This window comes from Alligator sinensis, unplaced genomic scaffold (assembly GCF_000455745.1).
Source record: "Alligator sinensis unplaced genomic scaffold, ASM45574v1 scaffold1264_1, whole genome shotgun sequence".
In the NCBI taxonomy this organism is placed as follows: Eukaryota; Metazoa; Chordata; order Crocodylia; family Alligatoridae; genus Alligator; species Alligator sinensis.
Window position 1 is genome coordinate 157,661 of NW_005842770.1, and position 17,888 is coordinate 175,548.

At 41.6% G+C, this 17,888-nt stretch overlaps 2 protein-coding genes across 14 annotated transcripts in view; both read right to left on the minus strand.

Moving 5' to 3' along the window:
* The window catches only part of NME9 (NME/NM23 family member 9), a 36,186-nt gene extending 33,297 nt beyond the window's left edge, over positions 1–2,889 (minus strand). For both annotated transcript variants that reach the window (XM_025216830.1, XM_025216829.1), the window contains exons 1-2: positions 2,779–2,889; positions 2,586–2,649 (exon numbers count right to left, since the gene is read on the minus strand). The gene's annotated coding sequence lies outside the window, so the exon portion shown is untranslated. The remainder of the gene's footprint in view (positions 1–2,585; positions 2,650–2,778) is intronic.
* ARMC8 (armadillo repeat containing 8) overlaps positions 2,725–17,888 on the minus strand; it is a 108,090-nt gene continuing 92,926 nt past the window's right edge. For 11 of the 12 annotated variants that reach the window (XM_025216825.1, XM_014525240.2, XM_014525239.2 and 8 more), the window contains 7 exons: positions 17,583–17,675; positions 16,550–16,699; positions 15,498–15,593; positions 13,186–13,281; positions 12,591–12,663; positions 9,032–9,125; positions 2,725–5,434 (listed from right to left, as the gene is read on the minus strand). In XM_025216825.1, the coding sequence (XP_025072610.1) occupies positions 5,401–5,434; positions 9,032–9,125; positions 12,591–12,663; positions 13,186–13,281; positions 15,498–15,593; positions 16,550–16,699; positions 17,583–17,675 (636 nt within the window). In that variant the 3' untranslated portion in view covers positions 2,725–5,400. The remainder of the gene's footprint in view (positions 5,435–9,031; positions 9,126–12,590; positions 12,664–13,185; positions 13,282–15,497; positions 15,594–16,549; positions 16,700–17,582; positions 17,676–17,888) is intronic. The other variant, XR_003096464.1, reaches the window with a different exon arrangement.

Sequence of the window (17,888 nt, forward strand, 5' to 3'; positions counted from 1 at the left end):
CCTGCCTTCCCGCTGTCAGTCTTCCTCAGAAGCTACAGTCAAGGCTGAGGACTAAGACAAGGCTGTGCCAATGCTCCTGCTGGGACCAAAGTTAGAGGTTCCTGGCTAGAGGGCCTTGCTCCTCTGCTCAAGACCAGACCAACACCATATTTGGGAACAGGAAGGAATTTTACCCCATGATCAGACTGGTACAGACTGTGGGAGGTTTTTGCCTCTCTCTGTAGTGGGGTGTATGGCCCTCTATCCAGGATGTCTTGAGCATATACTGACAACATTTCATAGCAGTAGGATGTTGGCTGCTATGGTTCCCTTGCTTTACCTGTGGCAGGTTAGGGTGTTACCTGTGTTGTGTCAGGGTTGACAGTAGTGTTATGCAGAGTTTAGATGATGGATTTGTATAGATTGGTTTGGATAGGGATAATCCAGCCTTGGGCAGAGGCTTGGACTAGACGTGACCTCTGAAGGTCCCTTTCAGCTTCACCTACTTTTCTACAATTATATGAGCACTGAGACTCACCCTTCTACCCCACTCCACACCCCATAAGCTACACACCTCAAAGCCACAGGTACTAGTTTCCAGGTGCCAACACTGAACCCCAGTCCTCACTGGGAGCTGGAAATACAAACACAGAATCCTGACTACCAGTCTTCTTCACTAACCACTAGATTCCCTCCATCATGTCAGAGCTGGGAATAGACCACGTGAATCCAGAATCTCAGTTCTCCACTCTCTGACCTGGGAGCCCCCAGCCCTCTTCCTGAACTTGGGATGGAATCCAGGACAACCCATCACCTGTTCCCTGCACGCACTCAGACAATGTCGCTTCTGCCAATGAGGTGTTTACTTCTCAGATTTAATTATCTGCCCATGAACTACTGGGATCAGGACACGGAGTTCTGTATCCAACACAAACAGGTCTCCAGGTGACCCTCGCTCCCAGCAACAAGGATTCTTCAATATGAGCAGCTGACCATGGAAAACTTGTAGAGTTCTTAGTTGAAATGCCCACTAGAAGCATCCAGCTTCCTGAAATCCCTTGGCCGAGTCCTTATTGGCTTCAAAGAAAAACCAAGAAAACACTCTCTCATGTACCTAACTGGATCCTAACCATCAACACTTAGGATCAGAAGAGAACAAAATATTGGGAAAAAATTAATTTAAACAACACATGGACAAAAATGAAAATACTTCAGTAAGAACTAAAAAAATAAAATAAAAGAATGAAGTCATAGAATCAGGTGTCAAACAGGTCAAAATTTGAATGATTAGACAATGAATGGGAACAACTTCTTAAAGCCTGATATTAAAGTTGGCATCAGTGGACCAGAGACCTTAGGCAGCCCTCCAAGGATATTTTCTTGCAGTTTATCCAGACCTTCAGAGTTTTCAAATGTTTCCCTATCAGAGAAGTTTCTAAGATCTCCCCAAGGTGCTTATGGTCTGGAAAGTCCCCTCATGTTCCTCATGGGCTTGTTTCTTTCCAAATATATACAACTATTGAACTATTTAATGAACTCTCTAGACTTACTCTACTACCTTGAAAGTCCCCCCCACCTTTCCCCCTCTCATGACATTCCCTTGCCACCATCTGCATGACACACTGAGTTGTAAAAGTTTCATGATGCAGCAGTGACTGTGAACCTGCCCCCACTGTTATAACATCCAAAGTGGGACAAGTAAGGAATTGTAGGCTGCTTGCTGTGTTTGCTACCTAATCTCACAGCACCTAACAATGATTCTTTGGCCAGTGTATTTTTCACAACCCTGGGATGAAGGATCCTTGAAGTGCATCACTTCCACAGCTCATGAGCCCTCAGAATGAGAAGGAAGAATAGGAAATGGTTTCCTCATGCACTCACAATAAGCAGATATTACCATATGAGGAACAGAATGCATACAGGGAGAGAGAAAGGCACAAGTTGTAGGAGACAATGGCTGGATAGACCCGATTTGGAAGGAGGCATGGCGTTTTGTGTCAGTGCAGACCACCTACCCAACAGCATTGTGAACTATAACAGCCTTAGTGTCTGATGCCCCCTGGCGTTTAGTCCTACCCTGCTTTCACTGTCCTCTCCCGATGGTCTCCCTGATCTTGTCTGCCAGGTCCTGAATGTTATAAGTTAGAAGTCAGCCCCCCACAGTTCTGCCAGAGGGGCAATCTGGTGCCTCTCCCCACAGTGCTCACCACTGAGCTGTTGCAAGTAAGTCACAGCCAAAATCATGGTGTGATAAGCCACTCCAAGCAACTGTTTGCTGCTTCCTCCCATTTACTGATTTTCAGCTGTCTGTCAGGCTCATCAGCGTTCCCTAGCTTGCTCCAAGCTCTCTATTCAGACTCAATCCCACAACATGCCAAAAAGCTCCACTCAAGGTGTGAATTATGGGGAGCTCAGGGTAGCTGACCCCCACCCCCATAAGAGATGAGAGGCCCCTTGTAAGATGTAAAATCATAACCTGAGTGGAGGGGGTCTCCAATTGGATTGATCCTTCACTTACATGGACTTGTTAAAAACATCCCTTGCATGAAGCCCCAGACCTTAGTGGACCTCATGACCCAAGTAAAGCCAAGTAGGGTTTGGCTAACCTGTATGCAGGGCTTTCTACTGTCTTCCCACTGCTACACAAATCTCAGACTAAAATCTGCACATCTGAAAAATAGAAAATAATCAAGACTCAGGATTTTCAACACTTGTTTCTTCAGAGAGTTCAGTAAAGGCTAAGTGTTCTGGCAAAGTACTTTTTTATTTACAGTATTTATTTTTTCTATTTGTACATACCTCTAGCAACATCCAAAAGTATTCACAAAGCTTAACTGAGTGTAAAAATGTTATTCCACTGGCCATTTGGCCTATCAACTTGAAATTTGGAAAACGCTGCCTTTTTCCATGAAGTATCCAGATTGTCTGAGCATTTATTTTTATTTTTTTTCTGGTACCTTCAAGGGCCCCACTTAAAGAAAAAAGAGGAAAAAGCAAAACAAAAGTTAAACATGCACGACTAAACTTGCACCTGTTTTTATGTACCCAGATGATTGTACACTTGAATTCAAAATTGCTTTTAGAAAAGGAGAGGGGGCAAGCACATGAGCACCCAGAAGTCTGTGCACAAATTATCAGGAGTGCAAATTCAGAGGCCAGGCTCGGGCTCCTCTTAAAACTGATCCCAAGTTTGTAGTTCTATATTTACAATGCTTAGCCAAGGAAGAATTCTTATGGAGTGCTCCCAAAGCTATGGTTTATTAAATAAGGCTCTGTTTCAGAGGTACTAAATATTTATCAGGTTCTCTCACATATTTATACTTTCCTCTCTGCACAGACCTGGAAGTCTGTTACCAACAAGCTTGTAAAAATGCTATTAAGAAATGGCTAATCACTGATTTCCATACATGAATTGGGGGGGGGGAAAAAAAAAAAAGTGTCAGGTGCTCACTTTTATTTGACTTTCAGAGTGGAAAAAGTTTACATTAAACTTATAGAAAATTGCATTTGCTTTTGCATCCAAATGGTAACAGTTCTCCAGTACATAACACATTCAAACGCTAGGACAAAGCATGGTCACCTGTTCTCACACAACTAGCTCCCTCGAAACTAATGGGGCTACTCACATGAGTAAGGCAATCACAATTTGACCATCAATGACTAGAAATAAAAAGGCTGAATCATTCAATTAGTGAAGTTACAGACCTGACCTCTTGCAGGAGTTTACCCGATGCTCAAACTTCTGATGGAGTGTATTTATGTTCCTTTTGAAGATAGAGTTACAGTCTTCAGTTTTACCTGTTAGTGGCAGGCAGACAGTGCTTGGGGATTTCTTCCTCCACTGAAATTGTATCCTAAATTGAAAACTAGAAAGTAGATGGAAGGCATATTTGAGGAAGAAAGCAACAACCCTTAGTTGCTGTTAGGGACTGCTTCTTGCCGTACTCACTTCTTTCTGCATACATTTGATTTCTAAAGCTTGATCCAGCTAAGAGTTGAGATCTGATTTACAGTCTGACCTGAAAGGGTTTCCATTTTTTTGTGCTCATAATTGTGTGGGTGCAAATATTTGCAGGTATAATTTTTCTTCACAATTATGTGCACTATTTGAACGAAGAGCAGATTTTGATAATCTGCTCCTTTAAATGCAGTAAAGCCTGGCATGTATCATCCCTGTGTATGAATCGGAATTCCTAGGGTTCTCTCTACTGCCATTACTGTAGCAATATCACTGAGAAAGTTTTAATAAGGATTCCATTCCCCAACCTACTAGGTCCAGATAACCTTACCAGGAAGTATGCCATCAGTCACTGAAGCTATCTGGAGGTACACGATGTTATGATAAAACAAGTCTCTTAACCATAACATGCCAGATTCCTCTTGGGCTCTTGAATGTCCAGTTCTTGCAATGTGCTACCTCTTTGCTCTGTCTTGATCATGGTAATCACCTGGTATTCCTTGTCATTAAGACAAGCCAATCCTTTAGAAATGATCTGAAAGAGACCTTGGATTTCACAACCATAGGCTAATTCCTCCAAGTGTTGATACTGCAGCCATCTGTGTCTTTTTGGCAGAAGGTCAATATAACAGTTCTACAACATGTGAACAAGTCCAACCTTGTCTCCTAAAAATGCAAGGAAATGCAAAACAATCCTGCCGACCCATTCTATAGAGCTGAAAGAGACATCAGTACCAGCTGACCAGATATGGCAGTAAGATGCTAGCTCTCAAATTCTCATAGCACAGAACGTGCTGCCTGTTACCTGGGGCTATTGTTTCCCTCTACTCTCCTCTTTAAAAAAAAGGAAGTATAATGTAAGTTAAGCTGAGGTTCAGAAATGCATATATTTTACTTAAAAACATTCATCTGTTCAAAATTCAAAATAAACTTTATGGGATACAACAGTTTGTCTTTTTTAAATAACATTTCATTCAAACTGTATATAATTTGTTAAAGTATTCATACAGCAAACAATGGTTAACCCTTGAAAATCTGTAGAAAAAGATTTTCACACAAAGAAATGAAAACAAAATTCTGAGGTATCACACACACACACACACACACACACACCCACACATGCAGGCTGCAGCAAAAGCAGAAAATCGTAGGCCCAAAGGAAAATGATGATTGATTGTTCCATTTGAGAGTCCAGGTAGCTCAGAAAAAAAAAAAATGAACAAACCAAACCAAAAAAAAACAACCAACTCACAACAGTCCTCTGAGTAAAGGAACTACCTCAAGAAAGTTCTCAAGTGCACTGGAGACCTGATCATCTAAATTGTTTCTGCAAAGCAGCTCCCTGCACCTGAGAAAAATGCAGCCCAAGGTGACTTGTGCAAATATAAGGAATCAGGTGAGGCTATTTCCTGTTATTCCTTAAATAGATGTGAGGGGTGTCCAAAGATTCACTTCATCTTTGATCATGCAAGATACTGCTGGAGTGCTGTCTTCGCCCTGAAATCACAGATATTCTATTAGTAACTGGGTTTGGGCTTTAATATTTCTTTCTTTTTTACTTCATTAATAAATCCAACTTATCAAACAGCAGACTAACATTCAAAGATGCATCCAAGCCCCCACAATATGTATACCGAACAACAGATATTTATCTTCCAGCAACAGTGCTCCCTTAACCCAAACCAATGTCCACAGGAGTCTTGTGTTCTTTACTTCTCTTCGTTTCAGTCTCTGACAGTTCCTTTATGTTTTCTTCAATTTTTTTGTGTTTCTTCATCTCTGTATAATAATTAACCCCCACTTTTTTCCCCTAGAACACTGCAGAATACAAATCTCACTATCCTCTACTCACCTGTGCTTTAAAATTTAAAATTTATTCCAGATTTGTTCTTTAGTGTTGGCTCATAAAACTTGTGTGGACTTCAACATTTCTGCGCAACAGTTTAACCTGTACAAGATCCTATGCAGAATGCCAGCTAAATGAATAATGTGCATTGCCAAACAAAGTAACAAGCAAAGAATCCACCTGTTCCTATTTTATCAAGCTTGCACACTGGGAGAAAGGGAAGATGATGTCTTTTATGGACAGGCTCTCAGAATAGCACTGGGAAAGCATATGTAAGATTCTCCCATCTGGAGGAAGAGAAAGAGAACCACAGAGGCAGGAAGTGTGCTAGTGGGGAAGCACGTGATCTGGTATCAATACAGGCCTCTCAGCAAAGGAGGATCCAAGTGAGATTTTGATGAAAAAGGTACAGGCACAATGTAAGACAGGGAGGAAGTATTAAATGGGGTTCCCCAGGGTCTGTCCTGAGTCTGGTGCTTTTCAGTATCTCCATTAATGACTGGATGGAACTGAGCGTGCATTTATTAAATCTGAGGATGATACCAAGTGGAATTGTATTGCAGGCAGTTAAGAGGATGTGATTTAGATTCAAAATCACCATGGCAAAATGGAAAAAAAAATCTGAAATAAACAGAATGAAATGAAAAAAAGGACACATGCAAAGCACTGCTTTTAGGAAGGATCCATCAAAAGCGCAAATACAAATGGAAAATGACTGGCTAGACTGCAGTACTTCAGAAAAGAGCCTGGGGATTACAACAGATCACAAAGTGAATATAAGTCCACAATGGGATAGCATTTGAAGGGTGAGGGAGAGGCAGCAGCACACAGGCTTGTATTAACTGGAGTGCCACATGCAAGTCACTTGAATCAACACAACTGGAGTTATGTTCAGTTTTGGACATGACATTTTAAGAAAGATGTGAACCAATTAGAGAGAGTCCCAAGAAGAAAACCAACAAAAATGAATCACAGATCTTAAAAATACAACAACAACAAAACCACACACACAAAAACACATGACACATGAGGAAAGGTTGGAAGAATTGGGGTTATTTACTTGAGAATAGAGAAAACTAAGAGCAATTCAATAACCTTTAAATATAGAAAGTATTGATTAAAGAAAAAGGATGGTGATTTACTGTTAACAGAAAATGGGACAAGTAGTAAACAGCTGAAACAAGGGAGATTTAAAGCTGGATATGAGGAAGAACTTTCTAACAATGCAAGTGTTTAAACACTGGGCCAGATCCCCTAGAGAGGCTATAGAATCTGTCACTAGATGTTTTTCAGGGCAATTAGATCAGCTTGCGTATGGGATTGCTTAAATTGAAACGATTCTGCTTTTAGCAAGTCCCTTCCAAGCCTGTTTTCCAATCACTCTTTTACAGACCCTTATTTTATTTCATTTAGTTCATCTCCTTTAGAGAACCTTCAGGTTTTGACACTGGGGACTACTTCTTCCCCATATTCTGACCCTTTTTAAGCAAATCACCACATAAAGGGACAGTAACATCACTGACTTTGTCAAACCACTGGTCCTTACTATGCATTTTCTGCTATTTTAAGGACCCTTTAAAAGCTGGGCATTTTCCCTCATGAAGGTATTTTTCAATTATAAATCAAATCTCAGTCACCTTTTTAATAAACTAAAGATAACTCTGCATCTTGCATGGTAAGGCATTTCCTTGAATCATTTGGGAGCTTCTTTCTCTGCACCCACTCCAATTCTTTCAATGCTTTTTATAAAAATGTAGGCCCCCAAAAACTATGAAGTGTTCCAATATCAGTCTCACAAATGCCAAACAGAGGTGAAATCACCGGTCTGCTACTCCTCATTTGTATGCCAGTCTGCATTGTGCATCCAACAATTTCTACAGGCTCTCACAGCCTTGCTGTTAAATATATAAAAGTTTAATTTGCATATATTAAGTGCACTGGAGCCCTTCACTGGAGAGTGGCCCCAGCTTACCAAGTGATTCACATGCTGAACGGTGTTAGGTCTGGTCCTGATCTTACTGAGGAACCTCATTAGAAACGCCTCCATTCCTAGATAACCTTCCATAGACAATTATTTTTTTAGATCAGTCAGTTAGCCCATTCTTAACTCACTGAATGGGCAATTTACTTTTGTTGGATATTATTAATTTTTAATTGAAATATTATGCAATAGTTTAAGTATATTAAAATCTGTGAAATCCCCTTCAAAAGCTAAGCTTTTAATCTCAAAGAATGATTACACCATTTTCCAGAACACTGCATTACTTGGCATTAATTATATTTCCATACTTTATCAGTTGAATCCTTTATCAATTTTCCATTATTCTGCTTGCATTTGTTAGTTACCTTGGGATATCTCATTGCCTTTTGTGAGTATTGATAAAACATTAGCATCCATTTTAAATTTCATTGTGTAAATTCCACCTCCAGGAAGTATGGGATTTGGAAGTTTCCTTTATAAAAAACAGAAATTGGAAGCCTGATGTGCTTTTGAAGTACTGCATGATATCAACATCACCATGTGATGTCCTGTCAGACATCAACTAAAGCCAGGGTATCTCACTTGGTCTCTGGGATCAAGACAGAAATACAGGTACAACTGGGGATACTAAAACAGAAGAGTTGAGCTAATATTTCTGTTCTGGATTTGGAAAAAAAGTGGATGATTTAATTATATCAATGATGTGGATGATCAAGAAGAAATGCTAAACTTGCTGCCTAGTTACTGATGAGATAATAGGTACACCTTCAAATCTTCCCAGCTGAATACAATGCATTTTTTTTTTTTTATAATACAGTACAATTAGCTGTGGAGCTCCTTGAACAGATACTAATGTTGGTTATTTTTAAAAATAAAATCATGGAATTCTGGAGACATTTCAGAGGACTAAAATAGTGCTAAGATGGTATGAATGCTTATTTTTATCTGGGAGGGAGGAAGATAACAACAGTGGTGAATCTTAGTATGTGTCCCTGACTTAGGATTTGCCAATATAATTTATGACCAACAAGAATCAGAAGACCCATTTTCTCAAATGAATGAATGAATATACCAATCTATTTATATCCAGTAGGACTCAATGACATAATAGGAAAGTTAGACCCAAAAGAAAGAATCTGCCTTTTGGCATGAGATATTGCCATCCAATTCATTTTCTAGAACAACCCAAATGCTTTCACAAAAGGATTAAAAAAATTAAACAAAGAATTCACTTAGATTTCTACGTTTGGGACTTATGTATACTCACTTGTCACACAGATTTGGATCTGATGACTGACTTAATTTGTGTAGAATATCTACTATTCCCATATCTCGTAGTTTATCTTGGCGTTCCTGTGAACCTACAAAAAGAAATTGTTATTGGGAATGCCACCAAACAAGTAACTTATAGAAAATAAAAGAAGAGGAGGGCATTAATTTTTTTGGAGGGTGGGGGACTGGTTGTGGGTAGAAGTAAAATACTGTGTTAAGAAACCCCTGATGTCTCCTCATCTTTTGGCTGGTATATAAGCAGTTTTTCAAACAGCTTCTCTTCTATAACTTTTTTATATCAATAAGTGATAGAAAATTAAGCCGGTAAAAACCCTCAATGATTTAAAATAAGAGGCTTGTCTAGTTTTCTACCTTTCTAGCTCTGCTTCTGATGAACAGTACATTTACTCTGAAAATGGTTCCAGAATCAGCATCATAGATTGCAAGTGCTACAACACATGCTAACACAAGAAATCAGGGGGAATGCTAGCAGTTTCACAGGGCATCTCTGGGATCTAGAGCACCAAGAGGAAGTAACGCAGTAGAGGTTAAGCTGCAGAAACTGCTCTCGATATAGGTGGGAACAGTGGATTAGGAAAACTGCAACCAGAGTCAAGCTCACCCGCCCCTTTGCTACTCTCCCCTCTCCCCATGTATGCTACCTACACCCATCTACAGGCACACAGTCTGTCTCCCACATTTCTTGCATTTATCCCCATCCCTCACATTCCTTCATGCATTTTCATGGGCTGCAACGTCTTCCAGCTCCCTCTCACTTACCCTCCTTGTCCCAATCCTCTTTTCCCACAACCCTTCCTCAGTACTGGATGACTCCACATGTCTCCAGTTCAAACCTGTAAACGCCTGCACTGTTTGTAAGCCCTTGCTGGCTAAATCTCCAAGCCTCATTAAGAACCCTCCCCCTCCTCTGGTCACAGATAGAGAGCAGCCATACCAAGATGACAATCCCGAACTTGCAGGCAAGTTCTGATGGCAGTTCAGGTAGTCAGTGGATGTGTGGCAGGGAGCAGGCTGCACTCTAATTAATGCAGTCCTCAAGAAAGAAGCATTGGTACAGACTGGGGGCCAATTGGCTAAGCAGCAGCTCTGCAGAAAAGGACTTGGGGGTTACAACGGACAGTACGCTGAGTATGAGCCAGCAGTGTGCCTTTGTTGCCAAGAAGGCTAACAACATACTGGGCTGCATTGGTAGGAGCATTACCAGCAGATCAAGGGAAGTGATTCTTCTCCTCTATTGGGCACTAATGAAACCACATATGGAGTACTGTGTCCAGTTTTGGGCCACCACTACAGAAAGGATGTGGAAAATTGGAGAGAGTCCAGCAGAGGGTAACAAAAATGGTTTGGGGGCTGGGGCACACGATTTATGAAAAGAGGCTATGGGAACTGGGCTTATTTAGTCTGGAGAAGAGAAGACTGAGGGGGGATTTAATAGCAGCCTTCAACTACCTGGATAGAGGATAGAAGGACAAAGAGGATAGAGCTGGACTGTTTCTCAGTGGTGGCAGATGACAGAGCAAGGAACAATGGGCTCAAGTTACAGCAAGGGAAGTTTAAATTAGATATTAGGATAAACTTTCTCAGCAGGTGAGTAGTAAAACACTGGCACAGGTTACCCAGAGATTGTGAAATCTCCATCTTTAGAGGTTTTTAAGATGAGGTAGACTAAGCCTGAGCTGGGATGATCCTGTTTGATCAGAGGGCTGGACTAGATGACCTCCTGAGGTCCCAATCATCTATGATTCTGTGATCCAGGGCTAGGTCAATGTTAGAATTAAGGTGCCCTAAGGAAGCTACAGTTGAAAGATGTCTCAGAGTCATAGTCATCAAGAAGTAGGGCTGGAGATCATCCCTATCCAAACCATCTTATACAAACCATAATCTAAACTCTGCCTAAGACTACTCTTAACCCTAACACAACACAGCCCTAACATCCTAACCTGCCACAGGTAAAGCAGGGCAACCACAGCAGCCAGCATCCGGCTACTATAAAACAGTGTCAATATATGTTCAAGAGGTCGCAGATAGAGCGCCAAGCCCCTCTGTTACAGAGGAAGGCCTTGCCCCTCCATGATACAGATGCATCTTCTGTCCCTCTCCCAGGGAACTCCAAACACTGCGTTTAACATCTATGTGCAGCCTCCTCTCAGGCGTGCTGCTCAGGATGACCTTACTTGGTCACGTGGTTTCACTGTTCCACTTTACAGCAAAAAATTCTAAGTCTCTTTCTGCCCATTTGTTTTCCATTGGTTCATTCCTCCATATCTTCTGGTCTTGCCAACACTTCCTTGAATCCAGGTTGGCAACTTAATCACAGACAAAACCAAACTCCGCATTTTACTTCCACTGAGTCCAGCATCTCCCCACATTCCCATCCTCCAACTATACTGCATCTTCTTCCACAACTGGCTTCATGCTATCTTTTCACCTAGTCCTTATTCATTCATGGAGTACCTTAAACCAGGGCTGTCCAACTTCTGAGCAGCAGGAGGCTTTAGGCCCCCTGGCCACACACCACACAGACTACATGCCATGCTGCACCCTCTCTGTTGCACTGTGGGTACCCCACCCCACTGTACCATGCCAGCACCCCAAGCTGTGCCACAGGGGGTTCCTGGGTCCCCAAGACTCATGCAGCTGTAGGCTCCCTTGGCCCCTCATCCAGGGATGGGGTAAATCAGTGGAAGTCAAAGAAGAGAGAGGGAATCTGGAGATTCCAGTGGCAGCAGCTGCTGGAGTAGCAAGGGGAGCAGTGCCTGGACTGCAGTAGGTGCCAGAGCAGTAGGGAGAGCTGGCTGTATTGGAAGTCCGAGGGCCACAGGTTAACTTGTTGGACTACCCTGCCGCCTTAAATAATAAGGCCCTGATTCATCAAAACCCCTCCTCAAAATCTGATTTGTGCTATAACACGTACAAAAACCAGGCACCCAGTGATGACTGAATTATGCTTCATTTGGGGACAGCTGTATTTATTTAGAAAACAGAGACCCGTCACCTTCAGGAATCACCGATGGTACGGCTATCAGCTGGGATCACACTTGCCATGTACCCTCTTACTAGCACTCCTTTGCTCTCTTTTTTTTCCTATCATACTCACTAGTTCCATTTTACACCTAAATCAATTGTTCTCATTTCTTTTTAAACTAAAGACACCCTTCAGAAAATGCCAGCTCTTAAAAGCTTTCACTAATGTTTTGACTACAGAAAATTATCCTGATGCAAAGAACTTGCAAAGACGGCAACAGGTCAGAATAGTTTTGGAGCTATGGATTCCCATTTCAAATCTATGGGTTTATCTTGTGAATTATGTATAGGTATTTTCACACCTAACAGTGCTAACATGTTACCAACCTTGAACGGATGCCATGGCACTGTGGTTGACAATCAGTTCTCTGAAGTGTGGACTCCACCTCACTCTGTATCTTTATAGCGTATAGCACAATGGAACCCAATCTCGACTACAATATAACATTTGTGTTTGATAATGGTGCTCTTCCCCAGACAATGTGTGTAAATGTGATGGTTTCTCTTACCTTCTTCTTCATTCCAGACGAGGTTAGATATGCAAAACATGGCAGCAAGCTGAAGTTTAGCATTTGAATGACTCTAAATATAAAGACAGAATTTTTGGAGTTTCAGAAGCTAAATTTCACAGAACTTTTCTGTTTTCCATATTTGGCATTCATCCTTTAATGAATAAGGTAATAAATCATGGGCATTTCCTTGACCGTTATCTGAACCAAAGACACCATCATAACCAAGGGCTGCCAAATACAGTGTTCATTGAACCCCAACCTGAACAAGGAGCATCTATTAAAATACCCTGCATCTGTGTAGCTAAGATTCTGAAGACCTTCACATCACATTACTTGGATTTGTTAGACGCATACCTTTATACAACTGTAAAATTGCTTGGGGAAGTTAATTCTTGGAGTCTCCTCCTCTGAATCTGGCTTGTAAGCATTACCACAATTTTTGTACTGAACTAACCCAGGTGCTCTCTCTGTACGTCAATAAAAATTATGATACTGAGAACTAATATTTTATGTCTTTAAAACATGCCAGCATATTGTATTCTCCATTACTACAAAGAACAGAAGGCAAACCCTTTAAAGAAATTTCCCATACCATATAATACTTTATTTTCTGCAAGATGTCATCGTTGGTCATAATGAGTTCTTTTGCTGTTGTTCCATCTGCTATGTTGGCAAGGATACATAATGTCTGCAAGAGAGAGAGTGCAATCTGTAGGCAAACAACAATTATGAATCAAAGCTTTCCTAACAGATTCAATCATTGTACAGTGAATGTTTCTTTAATCAGAACCCGGATTTTCTACCTAATTTAGACAGAGGGCCAAGGGCTCTCCTAGCACAATACCACCAACTTGCCTAAACTGTTCTAAAGTCATTGTGATTTTAAAATAAAAAGCAAGACAAACTCATTTCAACCTAGAAGGGCTGAAGTGTTGTAGCCACAATGGTCTAAGACATATGCAGGCTTTTGGTGATATCTTTTAATGGACTAACTGTATAGTTGGGAGAGATGTTAAACAAGCTGTAGGGCTGGAATTTTCTTGTGCAAAGAAGTAGTGCACACTGTATCAAGGATAAAAGCACTGGAAAATAAAATCTCCAGTTAGCCTTTCTTTCTGCACTATCTGAAACTAGAAAACAACTATAGTCCTCTGGTTCCACTCCTTGTCTGGAAGGTGTGGGGAGAGGGGCTATTTTGCACAGTACGCAATTTAGTGTTCTGATTTAACCTATCTTAAATGGCCCAAGTGACAGTCACCCAATCTAATCATGTTTTCACTGAAGACTGAACTCAAGCGATCTACCCCAGCATTACTCCTCTTGAGTTAGACTAGCTCAAATGAGAGCAGCCAGACTGCAAAACAAGACTAAAGCTGCTGTGTCCACATGCTCATTCACATAGCGCCACAGCTTCTGAAAGCACAGCCCACAGTTCTCAGTACCACAGTACAAGGAGCTGCTTTATGAATCCCTTCCTAGGGAATGCTGGGAAAACCTACCTGCCCCTGCAGGGGTGAGTGTGGGAAGGCATGGGAGGACTAGTGACACTCAAACAGAGACTGTTCACATTCAGACTGCAGAGTGGTCACGTGCTAGCCTGAGCTGACTTGAATGAAGGGCACCATCATACTGGAGGTGCATGAGGGTGGATGGGACACTGGTAGGGGGCAATATTAGAGTTCATAAGTTAGTGCAGTGTGGCAACAAGCTGAGGTGCTGAACTTTCCCCAGAAGAATGTGTACAGGACGAGTGTGCTCAGCATGGCTTAGGAGCCAGCCCTTAAAACGTATACTGCACGTGCTCCTCACTAACCCTTTCATGTAGTGCTAACTTAGTTAGCCACTTCTCTCCAATCATCACCACCAGACATTTCTGCTATGGACAAATGCAAGTTTTAGCCATTTTAAAAGGCGAGATGGACTTGCTATTCAGGAATGCACAGCAACTTTTATAATGCAACGGTTACATCTACATGCTTCCATAGCAATAAAAGTGCTAAAAATCAATGCAACTTGAACCCTAAATGAAACAGCCTTGTACTCTCCCACCTTTCCAACATGTCTCTAGCTCCTTCCTTTGCCTCTCCCCTCCAATGACCCTTGTCTCCAGCCTCCCATTAGAAACAGACTTTTTGACCTTATCACAAAGTCTTTTCATAACAGAATGGTTCTCTGTACTGATGCCAACTACCGACATAGCAACAGAGGCTGGTAGATTTCTTGGTGCTGCCCTCATTGGCTGATCCCGAGCTGTAGTGGAAATAACCCAACAGACTCCCCGTGTGTGATGTTATTGCCCCATGCACAATGTCATCTCTCTTCCCAACAGCCATCTTCCCCCCACTCCTAGCCTTATGCAGCAGGGAATGATGATCTCTTTACACAGTTCTCATTTCTGCCATCTCTGTATCCTATTCACCACTGGACTTTAAAACAGTTTTGGACTCAGTTCAAGTTCAACATTCCTACAATAACCAAAGGCATACTAAATCTAAACTCCCAACAGTGAAGAGAAATGGACATTCTGATAGTTAGCATAACTCAACTGTTACTCTCGTAGAATTTAAGTTGACCAACATCACGGTGACCAATATCATTCAAGGCCAGTTACTGATAACCCCAGTAATAATTCCGTGATGAGTGCTGACATCTTAAACATGTGGTCCCCAATCCCTGGCTTGCTGACAACATGATGCCTACAAGACCCACAGACACTGCTTCGCACCACAGGAAAACAAAAGATTAAAGCTGAGGTTGGCATGGAAAGAAAGGTCTGAGATTGCCCATAGCACAAGATTTGCTTAGTATTGTTGCCCTGGGGCCAGTCAAAGTTGGTGCACTGCCTTAAACCATTCTTCACACTTTTATTTTGCTAAAAACAATACAGAAAACAGTGAAAGGTACCTGTTCCTTGACTTCTATATTGTGCTCCCCTTCCAGAATGAGGGTAACTGCCTGCATGATCTGCTTTCCATGACTGCTCATTATATGGTCTATGTGCTGCCAAAGCAATTATTAACACACAATTAGCATTACTTTTCTAGAGGAATGAAAGAGATGAAAATAGGGAGATTCCTAATGTAAACATTATTATTATAAGCATCAGTATTTTTAGAAGCAGTTATCTTTGCACAAAGTAAAAGAATCTATCATGGCAGAAAACACCCGTTATATTCTTGTTTGCCACCTTTAGCCTAGAATGTGTCACAGGGAACTGAATAAGGAACTCTCTCTTTGGGCCTAATCCCACTGAATACAGACACTGACTTCCTTAGTGTCATGTAGGGCTTCATTTTAAGACTGAAGAGCTTACAAATCCTGTAGAAGGTGGGCTTACACTCTGATGTTGCAGCTAAACAGCCAACACACATATAAACAGGGAAATATCAGGCAGAAGCAGGCAGGTGATATTTCTTCTCTATGTGGAATTTGTGAGACTTACAGAATGAATGTGCAATTCTGCTGTCCACTTTTCCAAAAGGATATGAGAGTACAGAGAAACTAATTTATGATCTGGAAAACCTGCCTCAGTGACAGACTTAAGGAGCTCAACCAATTTAGTTTTTCAAGGAGATGACTTGATCATGTTATCCAACACCCCCAAAAGGCATATTGTAGCACATGTACATGGAGACAACTCCTACAAATCATCTCCAGCTGGATATGGAGAAGTCTCTCTCTTTTCTAGATTTGCACTATTATTTGCTCTTTACCTCCATTCATGCATTTGTGTTTCACTCCTGGATTACCATGTAAAGGAGCTTTCATTATTTTCAAACATACATATTCAACAATGAATTTAAAAGGAAAGCAAGTTACTTTCTAAAGTGACATGTCAGTCCTACTTAATCACTGGGAAGAATAATAAGCACTGAGGATTTGCAATGTATAACCTACAACTGCTGGGCCAGCTTTAAAAAAAAAAACATTTCCAGAGTATCCGTGATCTTACTTACTGGGCGAGTAGACAGAAGATTTCTGAGCAGTCCCAAAGTTTTCATTAGCACGTTTACATCTGAATCGGAGAGCAACTGAAATAGCTGTTCTGTACTCAAACCTCGTAAGATGTCTGACTTGATCTTCTGTTCTGCCTGAAATGCCATATTCTGAAGGATGTGAAAATGCAGGAAAGGGTCAACTGATTTGCATTTCCACGCTTGGTATTCATTCAGTCTACAGAAAGATTACCATGTGCAATGCAGTCATCTGTGATAAAGTAACCCTAGGCACTTTGCAACTACAGTTTGATGGCATTTCTGAGGGGTGAATGAAGTTCCCCACACATCCTCAGCAAAGTCCAGGGATCACCGTGTCAACAACGTGTCAACAAGTGCATTTCTGACAGCTGGTTTTTAAAATACTGTCAGGGATCAAAGAGTATTTTCTTATATATCCACCACATAGGTGGGACACTACTTTTAGTAACCAGTGCAATACTCATGATGACAAGAGCAAATCATGATCATCAAGAATAGGTTAGACACCAGGGGTGCTCTACCTGTTGGAACCTCAGGCCAGATGAAAGGCACAGGGCTGGCCCATTGGGCTAAATCAAACACCACACATCAGAAGCGTTCTCCGGGGGCCTCCATGCTGCCTCCACCCAGTCCTGAGTAAAGGAATTGGGCTCTGGGAGCCCAGCACCACCTCCACCCAGTTCCATGTGCAGGAACTGGGCCCCAGGGCCCCTGCACCACCTCTGCCTAGCCCCATGCACTAGGATCAGGCCCCATGGGTTGGATGACATGGCACCAGGGACCAGATCTGACCTGCAGACTAGGGGTTGAGCACCCCCTAGTTGGACAGACACTTGATTGGGATGGTTTAACTAGGGATGATCCTGCCTTGAACAGGAGGTTGGACTAGAAGATGACCTCATCAAGTCCCTTCCTGCCTTACTTCTCTATGATTGTATGTAAAGTTAAGATGAGAATCTCCTTTCCTCGAAGAGAGAATTTTTAAACTATATTTCATCACGTGAACACTTACCATTAAAGCCCAAATGCCATTCACGCGCAAGGCAAGGTTTTCACTCTGGGTTAAACTACATAAAAGTTCTACAGCTCCCGATTCTAATATAGGCTGTAACAAACAGGAGAAAAACAGAACTTTAAAACATTGCTTGGGAATTAGTAGACTTTCTTGAAAATAAAATTGTGCGCCAAAAATGGTACTGTTAATGTGTGTGTTTACCTTCTGTGGGCAACCTGGGTTTATAAAGTGCCTAAATTCTCTAGGCTACAATTTGAAAGATGCCTGAAGGCATTAGGTATCTATATCCCATTATGTTTCCAT